The sequence below is a fragment of the Microtus oregoni genome, unplaced genomic scaffold (genome assembly GCF_018167655.1).
Source record: "Microtus oregoni isolate MIOR12 unplaced genomic scaffold, Mior012 000006F_ref0000085, whole genome shotgun sequence".
Taxonomy (NCBI): domain Eukaryota; kingdom Metazoa; phylum Chordata; class Mammalia; order Rodentia; family Cricetidae; genus Microtus; species Microtus oregoni.
This window is the reverse complement of record NW_024543065.1, coordinates 57,905,777-57,925,887: the sequence shown is the minus strand read 5'-3', so window position 1 is coordinate 57,925,887 and position 20,111 is coordinate 57,905,777. Positions and strand designations below refer to the sequence as shown.

General features: G+C 44.2%; 1 protein-coding gene across 3 annotated transcripts; it reads left to right on the top strand.

Annotated features, from left to right (window-relative positions):
* The first annotated feature begins 3,973 nt into the window (after positions 1-3,973).
* Znf260 (zinc finger protein 260) lies at positions 3,974-19,915 on the top strand. Of its 3 annotated transcripts, XM_041654261.1 has the most exons (3): positions 3,974-4,403; positions 12,138-12,318; positions 16,349-19,915. In XM_041654261.1, exon 3 carries the CDS (start codon positions 16,756-16,758, stop codon positions 17,950-17,952), a length of 1,197 nt encoding a protein of 398 aa, XP_041510195.1. In that variant the 5' UTR covers positions 3,974-4,403; positions 12,138-12,318; positions 16,349-16,755; the 3' UTR covers positions 17,953-19,915. The 3 variants fall into 3 exon arrangements, with proteins under 3 accessions (XP_041510195.1, XP_041510194.1, XP_041510196.1); XM_041654260.1 differs by lacking the exon at positions 12,138-12,318; XM_041654262.1 differs by lacking the exon at positions 3,974-4,403 and having other exon boundaries at positions 12,284-12,318; positions 16,351-19,915.
* Positions 19,916-20,111: the final 196 nt, after the last annotated feature.

Sequence of the window (20,111 nt, the reverse complement as noted above, 5' to 3'; positions counted from 1 at the left end):
GCCTCTGTTGCAGTTTCCTCAAAATTCTGCATCCAGAACAACTTCAAAGCTGCTGACTGAGATGGTCCAGCCTCACAGACTATCCAGCTCAGATAAGCTCTACAGTTTCCCATCTCACAGAAACTAAACATAAAGATAATACTTCTAGCTCTCCCAGGACTTGACCATTATCCCAATTTTCTCAGGCCTAAAGATGCCATCACCTTTGGACAACAGGAAGCAATCTAGAGAGCATGATGCCCACATTTCCAAGAGGTGGGATGGGTAGTTTTGGTACTTTAATGGATTGTGGATGTTTATCATTGCTTATTGGGGTTGGTTGCAAGTTGTTTGTCATGGTCAGAAAAAAACTGAATAAAGTAGATTAGATTCAGTGATCTATTTCTGAAGGGAAAAAGTACATAATGTAGAAATTATAGGATAAAAGGGTAGGTTATTAAATCTACTTTTAAACTAAAAAACAACTATTAGTCTTAATATTTTACATTGGTATGGATTTTTAAATATTGATACAAATTTAAGGGTTTGTTTTGCTAAACTGTATGTTTCTATTCTTGTTTTAATGTATCTATGGAGCTCATTTAAAAATGTAATGGAGCCGGGTGGTGGTGGCGCATGCCTTTAATCCCAGCACTCGGGAGGCAGAGGCAGGCGGATCTCTGTGAGTTCGAGGCCAGCCTGGTCTACAAGAGCTAGTTCCAGGACAGGAACCAAAAAAAGCTACGGAGAAACCCTGTCTCGAAAAATAAAAAAAATATGTAATGGATAATTAAGAAATATACGTAGTATTTAGTCATCTATAATAATTAAATTCTTGGCTATGTTAGATATGTTTTCAAGGTCAAGCAGAGGTATATTTTAAAGATGGTCTTCAAACACTTCAAAGACCAAGAGAATATGATATTTTTTATGATATTTTAAATGTTTTAATAACATAAGTCTTTTCATGACAGTGAGATGTGTCTGTTCATGGCAGCATCAATTTACTTCAAAAAAAGGATGATGGTTATCACAGAACTGTCTTACGGAGTTTGCTTTCAGTGTATCAAAGCTAGCTTTTTGGGCAAGAAACTGCCCTTGCCTCAACTGCTGACAATTGTGTCCAAATTGGATAAGCCGGACACAAAATAAGGTGACTGCCAAACTTTGCCAAGACAAGGTAGGTGGAACCCAAGTTATCTCCATAAAGAGAACTGGGACTTAATGGATCCTTAGATTTTTGTTTGAGATGGGAACAGATCTACTTCTCTATTCCTTGAGCACAAGGTCTGGCAATTAGCCACACCTGTAGACAATCATCTTGAGAGAGCGGAACTCTCTAATCAACATCTAGATGGGGTTTTTGTTTGAGGTAGAAGCGCAATAATCTTGTAAATTCCAACTCTCTGACCTTTGGTCAACATGGAAATCGGCTCATAGTTTTGAGCCTCCGCAGCTTTCCCACCTAACTTCCTGTCCAGCTATTGGCCTGTTAGCTTTCTATTAACCAATGAGAGTAACACATATATTCTTTTTTTTTTTTTTTGGTTTTTCGAGACAGGGTTTCTCTGTGGCTTTGGAGCCTGTCCTGGAACTAGCTCTATAGACCAGGCTGGTCTCGAACTCACAGAGATCCGCCTGCCTCTGCCTCCCGAGTGCTGGGATTAAAGGCGTGTGCCACCATCGCCCGGCCATATATTCATAGTGTACAAAAGGATTGTTCCACAGCATTCCCCCTTTTGTTTAATTAAAAAGGAAGGCTTTAATTTTAATATAGTAAAATTATATACAACAAAAACAGTTATTAAGTAAGAATTACAGTAACAACATCTAATCCGTTTGCATTTGGCAAAATTAGAGAAAATACTTAATTATCTATCTCATCTTGGTGAGTCTAAAGTTTGTATCTAATTTACTTTCTAATTAACTAAGGAAAACTATAATTAAAATTATTTAGTCTTCAACTCCATCAAAGACCCCTACAAGGGTGAAATGTTACCTAATGACAGGGACCTCAATTTGCATGGACAGTCACCCAAAGTTCCTCTGCAACGTTAGGGCATCCAACTCTGGCCGACAGGTTTAGCATATCTTACATACTTTCCTGTGAAGCAGGGAATTCTGAAGGGCTTTCCTATTTTATCTTGGCAAAGTTTGGAAGTCACCTTTCTTGTGTCCATTGACTCAGTTTGGACAGTAACTGTCAGCAATTGAGGAAAGGGCAGTTTCTTTGCCCACATGGCTAGCTTTTGCCATAAAGAAAGCAACTGACCTCCTGCCCGGCTACTGGCCTGTCAGCTTCTTAATTAACTAATGAGAATAATACATATTCACAGTGAAGAACAGGATTGTTCCACAGCAACATACAGAGATATTAACAGAACCAAAAGAGCCATTAACCATGTTGACACTTAATTTTTTTAGGCCAGCTATATAATTCTTTAGAGGAATGTTTCCAGCACATATTTGTTAGCATTTAACACAAGGGGGAAACAAAAACTCCTTTCTCTCCCAACTTCTAAGGAAGAAACAAAAATAGTTTATGAGCTTGGTGGAGTTGTGCATCCATTTAATCCCAGTGGGGAGGCAGAGCCAGGTGGATCTTTGTGAATTCAAGACCAGCCTGGTCTACAGGGTGAGTTACAGGACTGTTAGGGTTGTGTAATGTTTTCTGGAGACTTCCATTTTCAAAATGTCCAAAGAGTGCTGGGTTACAGTCCCATGGACCTTCATTGAGGAACTCTGGGTCCCCATCTCAACATTTTCAGGAAACATCTAGAACCAGACCTTGAAGACTCCAATGGTCACATTGATCTCTACAGAGCCTGCTGGGTGATGGCATCACAGAGTTCAGTGGAAGATCCTGGTCTGGACTCTCTGAGGTTCGCATGAGATGCTTGTGGAGATGGTCAGTCAAGCTCATGGTCATCCTGGACATGTCTTGTTGGCAATAAAGGCTGCCTGGCTATCAAGATCTCAGCTTCGCCTCCAAGATCCCCCCCTTTCATGTGAATCAGGAGCTCACTCGACACGAATGTGCTTTCTGTTCTTATTAAAAGCCGCTTCCACCAGCCAAGCCTTCAGGAACACTGCTTTCCAACCCATCAGATACTCAGTGTGGAACCACTTGGGCAACTTGCTATCGTCTCTGAGAATCTCAAAGTCCTTTCTTGGTGGTGAAGCTGCAGGAATGAACATATGAAATATCTTGGGAATGACCATACTGCATGAGCCTGGCTATAGGAAGTCAATGGAACAGCAAGCCCAACTCTCTCTTTCTCTGTCTCTGTCTCTCTTCTCTTATACTACTCCTGTTCCCAGAGGCAGGTCTCCCCTCTTCCTTTCCCCCTTTTCCCATTCACTTTCTCCCCACCCAATAAAAACCCTCCCCTGAGCTCTGTTGCATGGTATCTTTTTCTCTCTCACTGGTTTTTGTAAACTACAACAGCCACTCTCGTGTTTTCCTCGATAAATCTCAAGTGAGGTTTGTTGTGCGGTGGGATTTTGTGGTATTCCTTGACTGGGGACTGCCCGGAAACCTCTTCCTCAGAACCAGATTCTAGGGATGCTGCGAGACTTGTGGACATCATCTGCTTTGACGTGTTCACGGGCACCTCAGCCGTTTGTCCTGGTTTTCAGACATAACACTAAGGTTACACATTAAGAAACACCCAACAGGATTCCACTACACACCTGCATACTGCTTTTTACATTGTTACATACAGCCACATTCACAACCCTAGGACGTCCGGTTATAAAAAAAAAAATCACAATTTCACAACATCTTTCTCCTGCTTGTTTCGCCTGAACCCAACTTTCAGTCTCAATTCCCACCTGGCGTTAGTTTGTGTGTCTTGAGTTAACACCAGAGTCTGGTACAACTTTTATGGAAAGCTACCAAGTACAAGCCAGAGGCGTGGGAACGCGCGGTAGCTTCTGGGAAATGTAGTTCTGCACTGTTCCACGTCACCAAGATGGTTTCCGCCAACGTTTTTACCAGAGGGTTACGTGTTATTCGGAATCTCGCCCTGCAGGCCGTTTTTACGAGAGGGTTACGTTTAACCGAGAGGGTTACGTGTTATTCGGAATCTCGCCCTGCAGACGCGTAAAGCCTATTCAGTGAGTTTGAGATGCCCTTATTATACACGATGGCACATCACCGTCCTTCCTGGTAAAACAGTAAAAGCCGTAGTATTTGAGTCCCGGTCTTTAATTCCCTAACACCACCTAGACGAGCTGGGAAAAGTTCGCGGGAAAAATTGACTAGATCCCGAGACTTCTGGGAAGTGTAGTCCACAGTCAAAAGAAGGAAATGGAGAAAGATCCGCTAGTTTAGATCCCTGGTGGGCAGAGACCTCTGGGCGTGCTGGCAGGAGTGCGCAGGCGCAGGCTTCGTGGCTCGCCATCGTCGCCTTTGTCTGCTGGTGAGTTTGATTTGGGGGTCTGTAGGGCCGTCGTTTTCCTGGGCCCGGATGAGCCAAAGAAGCTGTAGGGGAGGGTTTGCTGCTCCTGCAAGGGCGAGGATGCCCGAAGGGGTGAGAATCGCTTACTGTGACTGCGGAGCTGGGAACTTGGGCGGATGGGGGGGCTGGGGAGAGCCAGAAGCCGGGGTGGGTTTGCGGGTGGGGTGAGCTTACGTGTGAGGGTGTCCTTTGGTTGGTTTCAAATTAGAGAGAAACTGAATTCAAGTTAGTGAGAATACACGAATGGGAATACACTTGTCACATTTTAAGAATAACGCCTTGTTCTAGTAAACAGGAAAGGGAAAAAGATAAATTGAGTGATTCGTTTAAAAGTTTTTTTTTTTAAATAAAACATGTCAGTACAAAATGAAACCAACGTTCCTTTGAAAAATCTTTTTTTTTTGTAACGAAGATTTCCAAAAACTTGCTATTGGGTGCCTACACATCAGAAGGAATTAACTTAGTACTTGGAGAAACTTCAGTCGAAGCCTTTCTGAGTAGCCTTTGAGTTTACGGAATAGCCCTTGGGAGGTACTTTCCACTGTACAGATTCGGAATAGCTTTAGGAAAGTTGTCCCCACCCTCAGCAGAGAGGTCCAGAAGATGTTTAGTACTCAAATACTCAAAGGGCTAGGCTCTTTGCCAAGTTAAAACTCTTAATTTGTTCAGATGTTCCCCATACCGAGTAGCTTTTGTTAAAGTACAGTTTTTCTTCTGCATTTTAGAGAAGTATTTTGCCTTTTTTTTTTTTTTTTTTTTTGGAAAGAGGGTTTCTCTGCATAGCCGTGGTTGTACTGGAACTCACCTTGTTGACTAGGCAGGCCTCTGCTTCCCAAGTACTGGAATGAAAGGCCAGCACCACCATGCCTTGCACGTCACAATTATTTATTTTGAAACAGAATTTCTCTGTGTAGCCTTTGTTGGGCCCTAAAGCCCCACCAAGGAGGAGGTCGCCCCAAGAGACACTCACAGCACTGTTGATGCAATAGCAAGAGGAATTTTTATTCTGCCACGGCAGAGGTCCCTCAGCCTCGAGAGGAGAAGGACGCCTGCTTTGTCTATTACAAGCTCTTTTAAAGGAAAAACCCACAAAATCAGGGAGGGGGTAGTACAGAATCAAAGGGAAAGTCCAAAAATCATTTGTCAACTATTTTGACTAGTTCATACAATGGTCAGCTAACTCTACTTGATCAATGTTATGGTGGTTACAAGGAGGAACACCTGCAGGTCGTCTCACCCCAGTTCCAGGATCCGGGTCTATTGAAGAAAGACTAGAATGGGGATGGAAAGTACTCAAAGCTCCCGTGCATGCGTGGTTAGTTACCAGGGTCCTGGTTCCCAGGAAGGGGGGTGCAGTAGTGCTAAGGTGCCTCAAAGTCTTCCACCTTGCTATTCTGGAACTAGCTCTGTAAACCAGTCTGGCCTCAAACTCAGAGATTTGCCTGCTTCTGCCTTCCAAATGCTGGGATTAAAGGCGTGTGTCACTACTAGCCAGCTTGTCGCACTTTTCCCCCCCTTGGTTTTTTTCAGACAGGGTTTCTCTGTGTAACAATCCTGGGTGTCCTGGAACTGCTCTGTAGACTAGGCTGGCTTTGAACTCACTGATATCTGCCTGTCTTTGCCTCTGACTACTGGGGTTAAAGGCGTGTGCCACCACTACCCAGCTTTCGCATTTACTTTTAAAACATGTTTTTCTTTTTTTATTTATTAAAGATTTTTAAAGAGGTGTGTGTGTGTGTGTGTGTGTGTGTGTGTGTGTGTGTACGTGTACTTGTGGGCGCGTGGGCACGTGGGAGTGCTGATGGAAGCCGGAAGGGGCCATCAGGTCCCCTGAAGCTGGAGTTACAGCCCTGGGTGAGCAGCCCTGCGTGGGCTGCTGGGAGAACGGTACTGCTCCTGACTGCTGAGCTGGTTCTCCTGCCCATTAGCAAATTTTTCTGTAAGTGATAGGGCTCGTTCCAGGACAGGTTCCAAAGCCACAGAGAAATCCTGTCTCGAAAAACAAAAAAAAAGAAAGAAAGAAAAAAGAAAGAAAAAGAAAAAAAAACTTTTTTAGCCAGTTAGTGCTGGCTCACACCTTTAATTCCAGCACTTGGAGGCAGAGGCAGGCGGATCTCTGGGAATTCGAGGCCAGCCTGGTCTACAAGAGCTAGTCCAGGACAGGCACCAAAGCTACAGAGAAATCTTGTCTCAAAAAAAACAAACAAACAAACAAAAAACCATAATAATAATAAAAAAAGAGTCAATGTCAACAGTTGGATAAATGAAGAAAAAAGACATTTAAACTAACAAAGAAGACACAGCTTGTTTTAGTGTGTGTTGTATACATCTGCATGTGGGTGTGTGCATAAGTAGTCATGAGTGCACACGTACATGTATGCATGCGCATGTATACGGGTGCTGTAGGGTAGAGGCAGATGCCAGGTGTCTTGCTCTCTATTGTGTGAGTCAGGGTCTCTCTCACTGAGTGAGCCTCGCTCTCCCGCTGAGCCTGGCTGACCAGTAAGCTTTGGGGATCCACTTGTCTCTGCCCCTCTTCCATCTGCAGACTCAGGACCTAGTGCCTTTCCTGACCTTCTCTCCAGCCCCAGCTTGTTCCAAATTATCCCTCAGATATCTCCAAGCCTAGGATTGTGGGATTTACCTTTTTTTTTTTTTTTTAACCCCTAAGTACTCCCTTCTACTGTGGTTTTCTCAGAAACAGATTACAGAGGTCTGTTTTTAAGGAGTCTTTTTCTATTTTTTTAAACTTTCTTTTTATACATTCTTTGTGTCTTTTATATCACACATCTCAATCCTGTTCATCTCCCTGCCCCTTCATATCTGCCCTCTGCCCTTGCAACCCCCAATAGAATAAAATTTAAGAAATAAAAAGGAAAAAAATCTCGTTATGGAAGCCACACTGTGACAGTCACACAAGGAAACCTGTTGCTCCATATAGCTTTACTTGCAAGTGTTCATTGCAAAGAGTCCTTGGTCTGGCTCAAGGCCTCTGATTTTTCCTACACTATCAGTGCTGGGCCCTCACCGGGACTCCTCTTGGATATCCTGTTTTTGCCCAGTGTCATGGAGATCCTGCAGCTTTGGGGTCTGGAGGACCAGCCCCTTCACGTGCTTCCACAGGTAATAGTTGAGGTGGGTGTTGTGGTGGGCCAGCTCATAGTCCTGGTTCTGGGCCTGGGTGGTTGCTGGTTGGTCAGCCACCAGCTGTCCCCTGCCCTCACCACCAGGGTGAGCTCTCCAGTACTGCCCCAGCTAGTTCACCCCTTGAAGCAATGAGCTTGGGGCTGGCCAGTTCTCATGTTTCCAGGCTCAGGGTCAGCTCTCCAACACCTGGACCACCAGGGCCAGCTCTACTGTGCTGCCCAGGCAAGGTGCAGGGGTCACTGTCCTGAGTGCTGCAGCTGGTGAGGGCAGGGACAGCTCTCCCGATCTTATGACCTCAGGGCCATCTCTCCCACCTGCCTACACCACCAGATGGCAGACGAGGGGCAAGGCCGGGTCTCCCATGCTCATATTCTCTGGGTAATTCACTGGTACCTGTCAGTAGCTCTGCTGTGCTGCCCAGGTGAGGTGCATATCCACCTTCCTGAGTGCTGCAGCTGGTAAGGGGAAGGGTTGGCTCCCTTGCCCTCTCCACCACATGGCAGGCAAGAGGATGTGGCCAGCTGTTCCACTCACTCACTCAGGGGCAGTTCTACTGTAGTGCTCAGCAGCTGGTTAGGGGGAGAGTCGGCTCTCTGGTCTGCCGCATGTGTCAAGGGATAAAGGGGGCATCTCTTCCCACCCATGCCACCACATGACAGGTGAGTAGTGGGGACAGCTCTCCCATGCTCACAACTTCGAGGTGGACTCACCCACACCTCCACCAATAGGGTGGGCTCTTTTGTGTTGCCCAGGTGAGATGCAGAGCCTGCTTTCTCCTGAGCGGTGCAGCTGGTGAGGGCCAGGGGCATCTCTCCTACCCGCCTCAGGCATAGAGGGGTGGGAGATGGGGCATCTCTTTCCTGCCCGTGCCAATGTATGGCAGATGAGGGGCAGGGCCAGATCTCTCATGCTCCAGTTCTCAGGGCCGGCTCATCCATGCCTGCATGCAGGGTCAATCTGTTGTGCTGCCCAGGCGAGGTGTAGGACCCTTTCTCCTGAGTGCTTCAGCCAGTGAGTGGCAGGACCAACTTGTCCAGCCCTAGTCTCTTGGCCTTTGGTGGTTTCAGGAGTCATGGACATCAACAGAGACTGCAGCTGCGTCAGAGACATGAACCCAGATGTGGGCCTGACATTGGCAATCAAGCCACCCATCTCTGCCCACTCCTCACTTCTTTTCCTCTTCAGATGTGCCTCTCTCCTCTGCTCACAGGACATGAACCATTCTCCTCTTCTCTTTTTCCCATACCACACTATACATTTGCTCACTATTGCTTCCTCATCACAAGGAGACTGTAATTGTGGCCAACTGCCTGGCACCTCCTGGTTGATGAGAAGGTGTTGCTGGAGTCCCCTCGTGGACCAGGGCTAGAAAGCCTGGGTTGCATTTGATTGAGTTTTGCCTGCCCCAGTTATATGGTGTGGGGCAGATGTGTGGCTGGGGTCCTCTCGTGCAGGCTGGGGCTCTATGTTTTTAATCCGTGTGTCCAGCAGTCTAGTGAATGGCTCCATTTGGAGGTTTCAGAAGACCTTCAACCTGACTGTCCTGAAACTCAGTGTGTAGAGCAGGCTGGCCTGGAACTTTGAGTGTAGGAGAACAAGCCTTGTGTTGCCATAAACCACTCCAAGCAGAATTCCTCATAGCACAGGATCGATAAATGTTTGCTAAATTCAGGATGTGCATATAATTACAGAAGCCTAAATTACATTTAATTTCTCCAAGAGTTACTAGACCTAGGTAAAATATTAGACCTGAAAAGGTTTTAAGAGCTGAGTTGTTAGTATTATCCAAATAATTTCCTGTATGTTTTGTTTGTATTGTTCATGGTTGATGATAACTTTTTTTTTTCTTTGGTTTTTTGAGACAGGGTTTCTCTGTAGCTTTGGAGCCTGTCCTGGAACTAGCTCTTGTAGACCAGGCTGGCTTCGAACTCACAGAAATCCGCCTGCCTCTGCCTCCCGAGTGCTGGGATTAAAGGTGTGCACCACCACTGCCTGCCTAAGTTGATGACTTTTAAAAGAAACCATGTTTTTGTTTTACTTTTGTCCTTGTTGGGATTGAACCCCTAACCTTCTCAAGGCAAAGCCTCTCTGTCTCTCTGTCTCTCTCTCTCTCTGTATGTGTGTGTGTGTGTTTGGATATTTTGCCTGATTGGATAGATGAGTACAACATGTGCTTGTCTGGTGTCTTTTGGAGGTCAGAAAAAGATGTCACATTCTGTGCATCTGGAATTACAGATAATTGTGAGCTACCATATGGGTTCTGGGAACCAAACTTGGGACCCCTGCAAGAGCAGGAAGTAGTCTTAACCACTGAGCTTCCTCCACAGAAGATTACCTGCAGCCTTTTCTCTCTCTCTCTCTCTCTCTCTCTCCCTCCCTCTCTCTCTTCCTCCTTCCCTCCTTTCCTTTGTTTTCTTTCTTTTGAGATTTTAAAACTGATTTTTATTTTATATGTATGGGTGTAATTGTTTTTTCTTTTCTTTCTTTTTTTTTTTTTTTTTTTTACTCTCTGGGGGCCTGTCACCCAGCTCCCAAATAAATATGAATGCCTGACCTTAGCTTGGCTTATTTCTAGCCATTTTCTTAACTTAGATTATTCCATCTACCTTTTGCCTCTAGGCCTTTACCTTTCCCTATTCTATATCTTTCTTCCAATTACTCTGTGGCTGGTTGTGTCCTGGGTGGCTGGCCCCTGCCATCCTCTTTTCCTTTTCTCCTCCTCCTCCTCATCTACTTCTATTCAGTCTCTCTGCCTGCCAGCCCCACCCATTTCTCTCTCCTGTTCAGCTATTGGCTGTTCTGCTTCTTTCCAGACCAATCAGGTGTTTTAGGCAGGCAAAGTAACACAGCTTCACAGAGTTAAACAAATGTAGCATAAAATAATGCAACACATTTTTGTATCATTAAATAAATATTCCACAGCATAAATGGTTGTAACATATCTTAAACTAATATTCCACAACATATGGGTTTTTGCCTGCACGTATGTCTATGTATCATATGCATACAGTACGCACAGAGGCCAGAAGAGAACACTCGATCTGATAGATCTGGAGTTCTGATGGTTTGTGAGCTGTCCTGCGGGTGCTGGGAACTGAACCTGGGTCCTCCGAAAGAGCAGCCATTGTTTTTAACTGCTGAGCCATCTTTCAAGCCCCCTTTCTTTTTTTGGGCTCAAGATGGGGTCTCACTGTGTAATTCTGGCTGTCTGGAACTCACTTTGTAGACCAGGCTGGCCTCAAATTTATAGAAATGTGCCTGCCTCTGACTCCTGATTAAAAGTGTGTGCTACTACTCCCAGCCCCTCTAACTTTTTTTTCTTCTTTTTTTTATTTTTTTTAATTTATTTATTTATTATGTGTACAACATTCCTTCCATGCGTGCCCGCAAGCCAGAAGGGGGCACCAGGTCTCATCACAAATGGCTGTGAGCCACCATGTGGTTGCTGGGAACCGAACCCAGGACCTCCGGAAGAGTAGTCAGTTCTCCCAACCACTGAGCCATCTCTCCAGCCCCCCCTCTAACTTTTTAAAGACAGTTTTCATGTAGCAAAGGCTGGAACTCACTATGTAACTGACCTTGAACTTCTGCTCCTTCAGCCTCTGTTGCCTGAGTACCTGTACCAGTTTATAGTCTCTCTTTTTCCAATTGTGTGTGTGTTATGCATGTGTTTTTTATGTTTGTTGACATATTGGTGGTGGAAGGGCATGTACACATGAGTGTGCCTGCATGTGGGTGGGTCTTACACTGATGTTAGGAATCACCTTCCATCTATTTTGTTTTTTTGAGACAGGGTTTCTCTGTAGCTTTGGAGCCTGTCCTAGAACTTACTCTGTAGACCAGGCTGGCCTTGAACTCGCAGAGATCCGCCTGCCTCTGCCTCCCCAGTACTGGGATTAAAGGTGTGTGCCACGACTTCCCAGCTCCCTCCATCTACTTTTTACTTTACTTATTAAGTCATTTTTTTCTCCGCCACACTCAGAGCGCCTATGGCTAGTACTACTAGCCAGCTTGCTCTCAGGGTTCCTTCTCTGCCCTCTGACAATGGATCCTAGGGAGCCAAACACTATCTTCATGCTTGCTGTTACAAATACTTTAACCACTGAGCCATTTCTCTGGCCTTCTATTTACTTTTTTGAAACAGGTAGCCTAGTCTTTTCTCAAATCTCCATCTTCCTGCCTTGATTTCCAAGTTGCTAGTACTGGAAACACATGTTCCCACTCCTGCCTTAAACCTGTTGCGGGGGGTTGGGGGGAAGATAAGACAGCAGTTTGCCTTCATTTGGGAGCGAGGCCACCTGTGACAGCTGCCCAGACATCATGGTGAGATGGCAGTTTGGGCAACCTCAGAAAGTCAGTGTCATAGTTCTCTGTATAACTTAAATTCTGAAAATGAAATACCTTGTGTTACCCACTTCCGAAGTACCTTTTGGTTTTAGGCAGAATTTTGGGTTTATCCTGAATGCAAACTGTCAACGCTCTTGCCCTTTGCTGTGGGCCTGAACGCACCGAGGCTCCTAGACGCACAGAACTTGGTTGTTTTCGCAGGACAGCGGAGCGGAAGTTTGCTTGCCCTTCAAACCTCTAGTGAGTTCTGAGGCCTCAGCCTGACTTACGACTGCTGCTTTGATTTCCAGAGATATCAGCGTCCTGAAGCACTTTCTCTTTGCAAGTTTAGAGTCTATGCTTCAAACAGAAACTGTGGGTGGTTGAGAAGTTAAGTCTGCAGGTGAGTGGAAGCCTTGTATACGTTCAGTGTCCTGGGTGCAGTGAGGCTTTGCAACCGCCTATGGGTTTTTAGTTGTTGTTGTTGTTTTCTATAAGCTCAGCCCCATTTGAAGGGACGATTGCTGAAAATCCTTTAGACAGGTCAGTGATCCAGGCCCTGCTTTCCTTTCCTCACCCTCTATAGGATTGGTTGCTCTTCTAACTTCTCTGCTGCATGCCAGCCCCCCTCCTTCACTTCCAGGCCTAATTTTAATGGCTGCTCCTGTACCTCCAGCTCTCATCTCCATAGGCACCGGCACTCGTGTGCACATCCACACACTAACACGTTTAAGACAAACAGCAAACCCTACAGAGCATGCAGGTCTTTTTCTTTGTAACTCCCTGACCAACACCGCATGGCAGTATTTGAGTGGCGTTGTGATAGTGTGCTAGATATTCTGTGTAACCTAAAAGGATTTAACTGTAGGAGGACATGCAGAGATTGTCTGCAGAGATGCCCTGTGGATGCCCAGGGATGGCTCAGTAGCCAGCTGTTTTTGCTCAGTCTTTCCTTACCCTGAACTACAAATCGGCAACCACATAAGTTACTTTAAGTTATTATTATTATTTTTTTTTTTTGGTTTTTCGAGACAGGGTTTCTCTGTAGCTTTGGAGTCTGTCCTGGAACTAGCTCTTGTAGACCAGGCTGGCCTCGAACTCAGAGATCCGCCTGCCTCTGCCTCCCGAGTGCTAGGATTAAAGGCGTGCGCCACCACCGCCCAGCTCACATAAATTGCTTTTTATTGTTGTTGAGACAGGGTTTCAATATGTATCCTTTGTTATCCTCAGACTTGCTGTGTAGCTCAGGCTAGCCTCTAACTCACAGAGATTGAGTGCTGGGATTGAGAACTGACTCCTACACGTTGTCCTCTGACTCCCACACACCAGTGCATACGCACCGGCTCAGCACACAGCACAGAATGAATATGTGCCTCCTTGTTCTTTCCTTGTTACTTTCATGAACAGTTTTGCAGTAATGTGCTTTATCTAGCATGGCTGTCTTTGAGTGGGATTTCTCTGTATTGGATGAGCCTGTTCTTGTGTTGAGCACGTGCAGAATTTTGGAAAGCTTTCTTTATTCCGTTCTGTTGTCTCTCGGTTGTTTTCCACGACTCATTCGATACTTTTCGGATCTCCTAGATTTTATTACTGATGCACTAATTTTCCAGCCATTACTCTAGATCCCTTGATTCCTTCCACCCTTTCTACTTGTTTCTTGCTTTTTGTGTGTGTGTGCTAATGTGTTAAATCTTTTTGAAAATATTAATTTTATTTATTATTATTAGTGTGTGTTTGTATACAGGCATACTTCTATGGTATGTTTGGAGGTCAGAACGCAAGCCTGTGGAGTCTCCTTCCACAGGACTCTGGGGCTCAAACTCTAGATGTCAAGCTTGAGTATCAAGCAATTTATCAGTCGATCTCATTTGGCTCTAATTTATTATAATCTTAAACGTATACGGCATTGTTTTTTCTTTTAACTTTTTATAATATTAGCTATAGTGTTTATTTGTTTATCTTCAGTGAGTGTTCTCTTGTGTGAAGAGGCATCATGACCAAGGCAACTCTAAAAGAAAGAGTGTAGTTGTGGGCTTGCTTAGAGCATCAGAGGGCTAGTCCGTCATTCCCATGTAAGGGCCTGATGGAGGCACGGTGTGTTCATGGTGCCTGAGCAGTAGCTGAGAGTTGCATTCTGTCTCCAATCAGAGAGAACACTGGACTGCTGTGGGCAAAGTCCGCTCCCAGTCACACTCCTCCTCCAACAAGGCCACACCTCCTAATCCTTCTCAAACCGTGCTGCTCTCTGAGTGACTAAGCATTCGAATATATGGGCCTATGAGGGCCGTTCCCATTCCAGCACCACAGGACTAAACCCAGGGTTTCTTAAATTTGGAATCTTCAGCTGCCAAAGTGCTGAGAATACTTTTTCTTGATATTTACATTCCAGGTCTTTCTACTGATCAAAGCTGCATTATGGGAGTAGGGATGCAGCTCAGTTTGTGGGTTCCTTGCTTACATGGACCTTTGTAGTCCTGCCTTTGATCCCGGTGCCCTGTAAATCCTGCAGATTGGCACATGCCTGCCTTTGATCCCAGCACCCTGTAAGTCATGCAGATTGGCACATGCCTGGCACAAGCAGGAGGAGTGGAAGCTGTCAGTCATCCTCAGCTACATGGTGATTTTGGGGCATCCTAGTTTACATGAGACCCTCAAAAAGAATCGTGTCGCTGTTAAGAGCAGGTGTTGCTCCTTCTCAGCACCCTCACTGGGTGACTCACAAAGCCTATAACTACCTTCCGGGATTTGATGCTTCTGACCTCCGCAGGAACCAGCACTCATGTGCTCATATGTACTCCACATACACAGACACATAGATACTAAGTCTTTAAAAAGCTGAATAGATGAGAGCAAGAGTTGAGGGTATTAGCTATTCATTTATATTCATAAATATCTACTCTTCCCAAATTATAGTTTATAGTTATCTAGTTATAATTTTTTATTTTTTAATAACTATTTATTTATTATTTTTGGGTTTTTCGAGACAGGGTTTCTCTGTAGCTTTGGAGCCTGTCCTGAAACTAGCTCTTGTAGACCAGGCTGGCCTTGAACTCCCAGAGATCTGCCTGCCTCTGCCTTCTGAGTCCTGGGATTAAAGCCACCACCACCTGGCTTTGGTTATAATTTTTGACAGGAGGTCTCTGCCTGTAGTCCAGGCTCCCTGGAGTTAGCTCAAGCTAACTTTGGACATGGCTGGCTTTTAAACGTGTGGCGCTCCTTCTGCCCTTGTCTCCCGTTGCTGAGGCTGCATATGTGACTGTATGATCTTTTGGTTGAGATCTGTCTCAGATTAATTTTGTCTCTGCCTGACACCTTATTTGCAGTCTTTCTGGTCAAGCTAGTTCAGTGCTCTCTGAGCCTTCAGTTGCCCACTGGTGTTTAGTGTTCATCCCTCCATGCCCTTAGTCCTTTTTATTACCATTTTAGTGGGATTTCAAGAAAACATAGAGAAAAATGCATTTAAAAAATGTTGTTAGCCAGGAATGGTGGTGCACGCCTTTAATCCAGCACTCTGGAGGCAGAGGCAGGCGGATCTCTGTGCATTTAGTGGCCAGCCTGGTCTACAAATCGAGTTCCAGGATGGCCAGGATTGTTATACGGAGAAACCCTAACTTGAAAAACAAAGCAAAACAATATATTTATTTATTACACATTATATATATATTTTTATATCTATTGTTTATTTTTCACCCTGTCATCGTATGCACTATCAGTCTTAGGTGTTTGTCCTGGTGGTTGTCTAGGCTTTTTATGTTTTCTCTTATTTTACTTACTGACGATGTGTACAGGGTACATTGAAAACAGTTAAAACTGCTCATATCTGGAAACGTTACTGTATTTCTGCTTTCGTATGAAAAGACTAGACTTCAAGAGTTTAGGTTTTTTGTCTTTGAGTTAGTTTTTTACCTTTCTTCCGTCCCTCCCTTTCTCTCTCCCCCCTTTCTTCTTTCTTCTTTCCTTCCTTTTCTCTCTCCTTTTTTTCTTCCTTCCTTCCTTTCTTTTTTTCCCAAGACAGCCCTGGCTCCTCCTAGAACTCTCTCTGTAGCCCAGGCTGGCCACAGATTCAGAGATCTGCCTGCCCCTGCCTCCCAAGTGCTGGGATTAATGGCATGTGCCACCACCTTCTGAGTGTTAGCCTTGTGTTTAAGGAAGAGTCTCATCTGTAGCCAGGTTGGCCTGGAATTCACTATCTAACCCATGTTGGTCCTAACTGTCAGTGTCCCGAGCTCTGGGTCATGTGACCTACCAGGTGTGACTTAAATAGGTCTTTTGTAATAGCACATTTCTGCAGTTTTGTTAGTAAAAATGGGAGAATTCACAGTTTGTTAAGGATGTTAATGATAAGGTAAATTATTGGATACTTACTACATTCTAGACACCAACAGTTTTACTCTTGTTAATTCTTTTAGTAACTTTTTGTTGTTGTCTTTTAGAGGCAGCCTCTGGTGTTTCTGCACAGACAAGGACACAGGATGAAAGACTTGCAAGTTAAGTCCCATCATTCTCTATAGAAATAGACTAAAAAAATTTTTAGAAGACCTAGGATACAGAGTATTTTCCTCTGGGTGCAGACATTGCATGTGGGGCTCAGCTGAAGAAAAGGTGAACTGTAATTTCTCCACGTTCATCATTTACTTGTGCCAGTAAGAGCAACTGTAAGAAAGAACCATTAACATAAAGGCGGCGCTGTACTTCTGTCCCTTGTCACCCCATCTCAGCCCACTCGTGTAAACAGTCTCTCGTTATATATCCAGCTTCACTAGATACTCATCTAGTGCATGTGGCAAAGCTTCCATCCTATCTCAGTAGACGCTAGGAGAAAACCCTTGTGCGTGACAGAATGTTTGAAAGTCTTCATCCCGAGTCAGAGCTTCTGCGTGATGGACTCGATCCTGGAGAGAAACTTTATGAATGTAATGAATGTAGAAAAACCTTTAGCCTGAAAGAAAGCTTTGTAGAGCATAAGAAAATGCACAGTGGAGAGAACTCGCATGAATGTACAGAATGTGGCAAAGCGTTTTCTCGAGTCTCATCACTTACTCTACATATGAGAAGTCACGCACGGAGGAAATCACATAAACGTGGAAAAGCCTTCAGCCAGAGAGGAAACCTCCTTTCTCCTCAGAAGCAACATGCTGAAGAGAAGACTTCTGTTCAGACGCCAGCCCCCGTCAGAAATCAGAGACGCGGGGGGAACAAACCATTTGCGTGTAAGGAATGTGGGAAAGCTTTTAATGGCAAAGCATATCTCAAAGAGCATGAGAAAATTCATACAGGAGAGAAGCCATTTGAATGCAGTCAGTGTGGAAGAGCCTTCAGCCAGAAGCAGTACCTCCTGAAGCATCAGAACGTCCACAGCGGAAAGAAACCTTTTAAATGTAACGAGTGCGGTAAGGCTTTTAGCCAGAAAGAGAACCTCATTATCCACCAGAGAATCCACACCGGAGAGAAACCCTACGAATGCAAAGGGTGTGGGAAGGCCTTCATTCAGAAGTCAAGCCTCATCAGACACCAGAGAAGTCACACTGGAGAGAAACCGTACACATGTCAGGAGTGTGGGAAGGCCTTCAGTGGCAAATCCAACCTCACCGAGCATGAGAAAATCCATATCGGAGAGAAGCCCTACAAATGCAACGAATGCGGGACGATTTTCCGGCAGAAGCAGTATCTCATCAAACATCACAACATCCATACAGGCGAGAAACCCTACGAATGTAATAAGTGTGGAAAAGCCTTTTCTCGGATTACGTCACTCATAGTGCACGTGAGAATTCATACAGGTGATAAACCCTATGAATGTAAAATCTGTGGGAAGGCCTTCTGTCAGAGCTCCTCTCTCACAGTGCATATGAGGAGCCATACGGGCGAGAAGCCCTACGGCTGTAACGAGTGTGGGAAGGCCTTTTCTCAGTTCTCAACCCTTGCTTTGCACATGAGAATCCACACTGGTGAGAAGCCGTACCAGTGTAGTGAGTGTGGGAAGGCTTTCAGCCAGAAGTCACACCACATCAGACACCAGAGAATTCATATTCATTAAAGCTCTACAAATGCCTTAGATTTAGGAACACTTGAGCAGAATGTATGGTTGGTAATATATCAAAAGATTTATCTTACATTAAAGCTACACAAATATAGGCAATCCTTCTATAGTGACTCAAAACTTAAATGTAAAGATATTTAATAAGATGTATCACAGTATTATATACTTCACAGGCTCTCACAATAAAAGTTATTAGTATAATATTTTTTGTTTTTTTTTTCTCTGTAGCTTTGGAGCCTGTCCTGGAACTCACTCTGTAGACCAGGCTGGCCTTGAACTCAGAGATCCATCTGTTTCCCAGGTGCTGGGATTCAAGTTGTGCACCACCACAACCCAGCTCAGTACTATAATATACACCCTTCTCATTGAACTTAGAGTCCAGTGACTCCAAGTACTACAGTCTCAGAAAGTTTATCAAATGTATTAAGATAATATGAACAATACAAGTTTTGAAATTAAGAGGTAAAAATATTTTTGACATATGCTTTTCTATATGGGTCATTTGTAAAAACCACTTTTCAAAGAAGGCATTTTGGGACAGGGTCTCCCTGTGTAGATAGCCCAGGGCGACCTTAAACTCACAACATAGCCCAAGTTGGCCTCAAGTTTCTGGTGATTTGGTTACTCAGCCTCCCAGTGCTGCAATTACAGATATCCCTCACCATGCCAACTCACAAGTCTTTGTTGATAGAAGTGTATAAAGTTGAGGCCATGACAGAATATTGAATCTAGAAGTATGAATGAATTCATGGAGGATTGGTATTTGATTCTGGCAGTATCCCAGATCAGTACAAAAATCATGGATGACTTAAAAAATAATCTCAGGATAATCAGCTTTTGTGTGGGAAAATAATCGATCTCTGAAGTCCTCATTTATTAAAGTACTTCATAGGATCCAGTGTCTTTGCAGAAAGGAAGACCTTGTTTAAGAACTTCCTAAGTGGATGGTTTCTGATACTTGAGTAGGAAAGAAATTCTAGAATCTTCAGGTGTTGTTCTTGAGCATTTATACTTATTCTCAAGACACTGATGCTCAACGTAGGGAACTGTGCACCAGTCTGTTCATCCAGAAACCGATGCTCACGTAGGGAGCTGTGCACCAGTCAGTCTGCTCATTACAGCATGAGTTACAGTAGCAAAAATCAGGCACAGGTATTTGTTGCTTATGAAGTAGATGAATAAAATGTAACAGTCATACAGTAGAATATTCCAGCAGCTAGGCACAACTGCTTAAATTTATGTATTAACAGCAAAAGAAAAAAATCAGCATGAAGAAAATTGAATTGATAGATATATTGTGATGATTCCTGTGTAAATTTGAATAAAACCAACTTGTCAACACTGGTACTAAGCATTGCCTATGGAAACACTTTTCTCTAAAACTAGAATTGGGAGAATATGTATCCAGTTCCCCAAAAGTGGCCATTGCTGTTACTAATGGAGTTCTGTAGAAGTGAAATGTGACAAAGCAGGGTGATTATATGCTATTCCAGGTTTATATCTAAATATCTACTTTTCATTAAAAATAAAGGTTCCGAATAAATGTAACAAATTGATAGTTCTACATTGTGGCAACATATATTCTGTGCTATTTTTCTTAAAAAGATAGCTATGAATGAGATACATATTACAAGAGTCCCCATGGTATGTGTGGGATACATTCTACGGTACCTGGTGGACACCTGAAGTATAATATTAACTGTTAGCTTTTCCTATGTACATATGTGCTGGTGGTGAAGTTTATTAGTACCACAGAAGTCTAACAGCAACTTTTACACAGCATTGTAACTGCAGCTTCTGAATTTCCCCCCTTATTGAGAACATTCCTGTCTTCACGGAAGCACAACTTCACTTGCGCATCAATGTTCTTGGGCCTTGGAGCCATTGCTGAGTGAAGAAAGTGTTCTGTGTATTTTCTGTCCACTGATTGGACCCAGACGAATAAAATTTGGAGAAGTCCTGCCCTGATCTGGTTGTTTTCTTCTGATATGGGGTTGGTCCTTTTGCTGGGGCCTGGATATTTTGGTGCTCTAGACCATGCCAAGAGATTGGTGATTCTGTCCTTAGGTGTGGTGAGTTGGAAGTGACGTCATAGTAACCATGACTGACTGGAGCAGGAAAAAACGAAAGCCTGTAGAATGTCCTCAACTTTCATT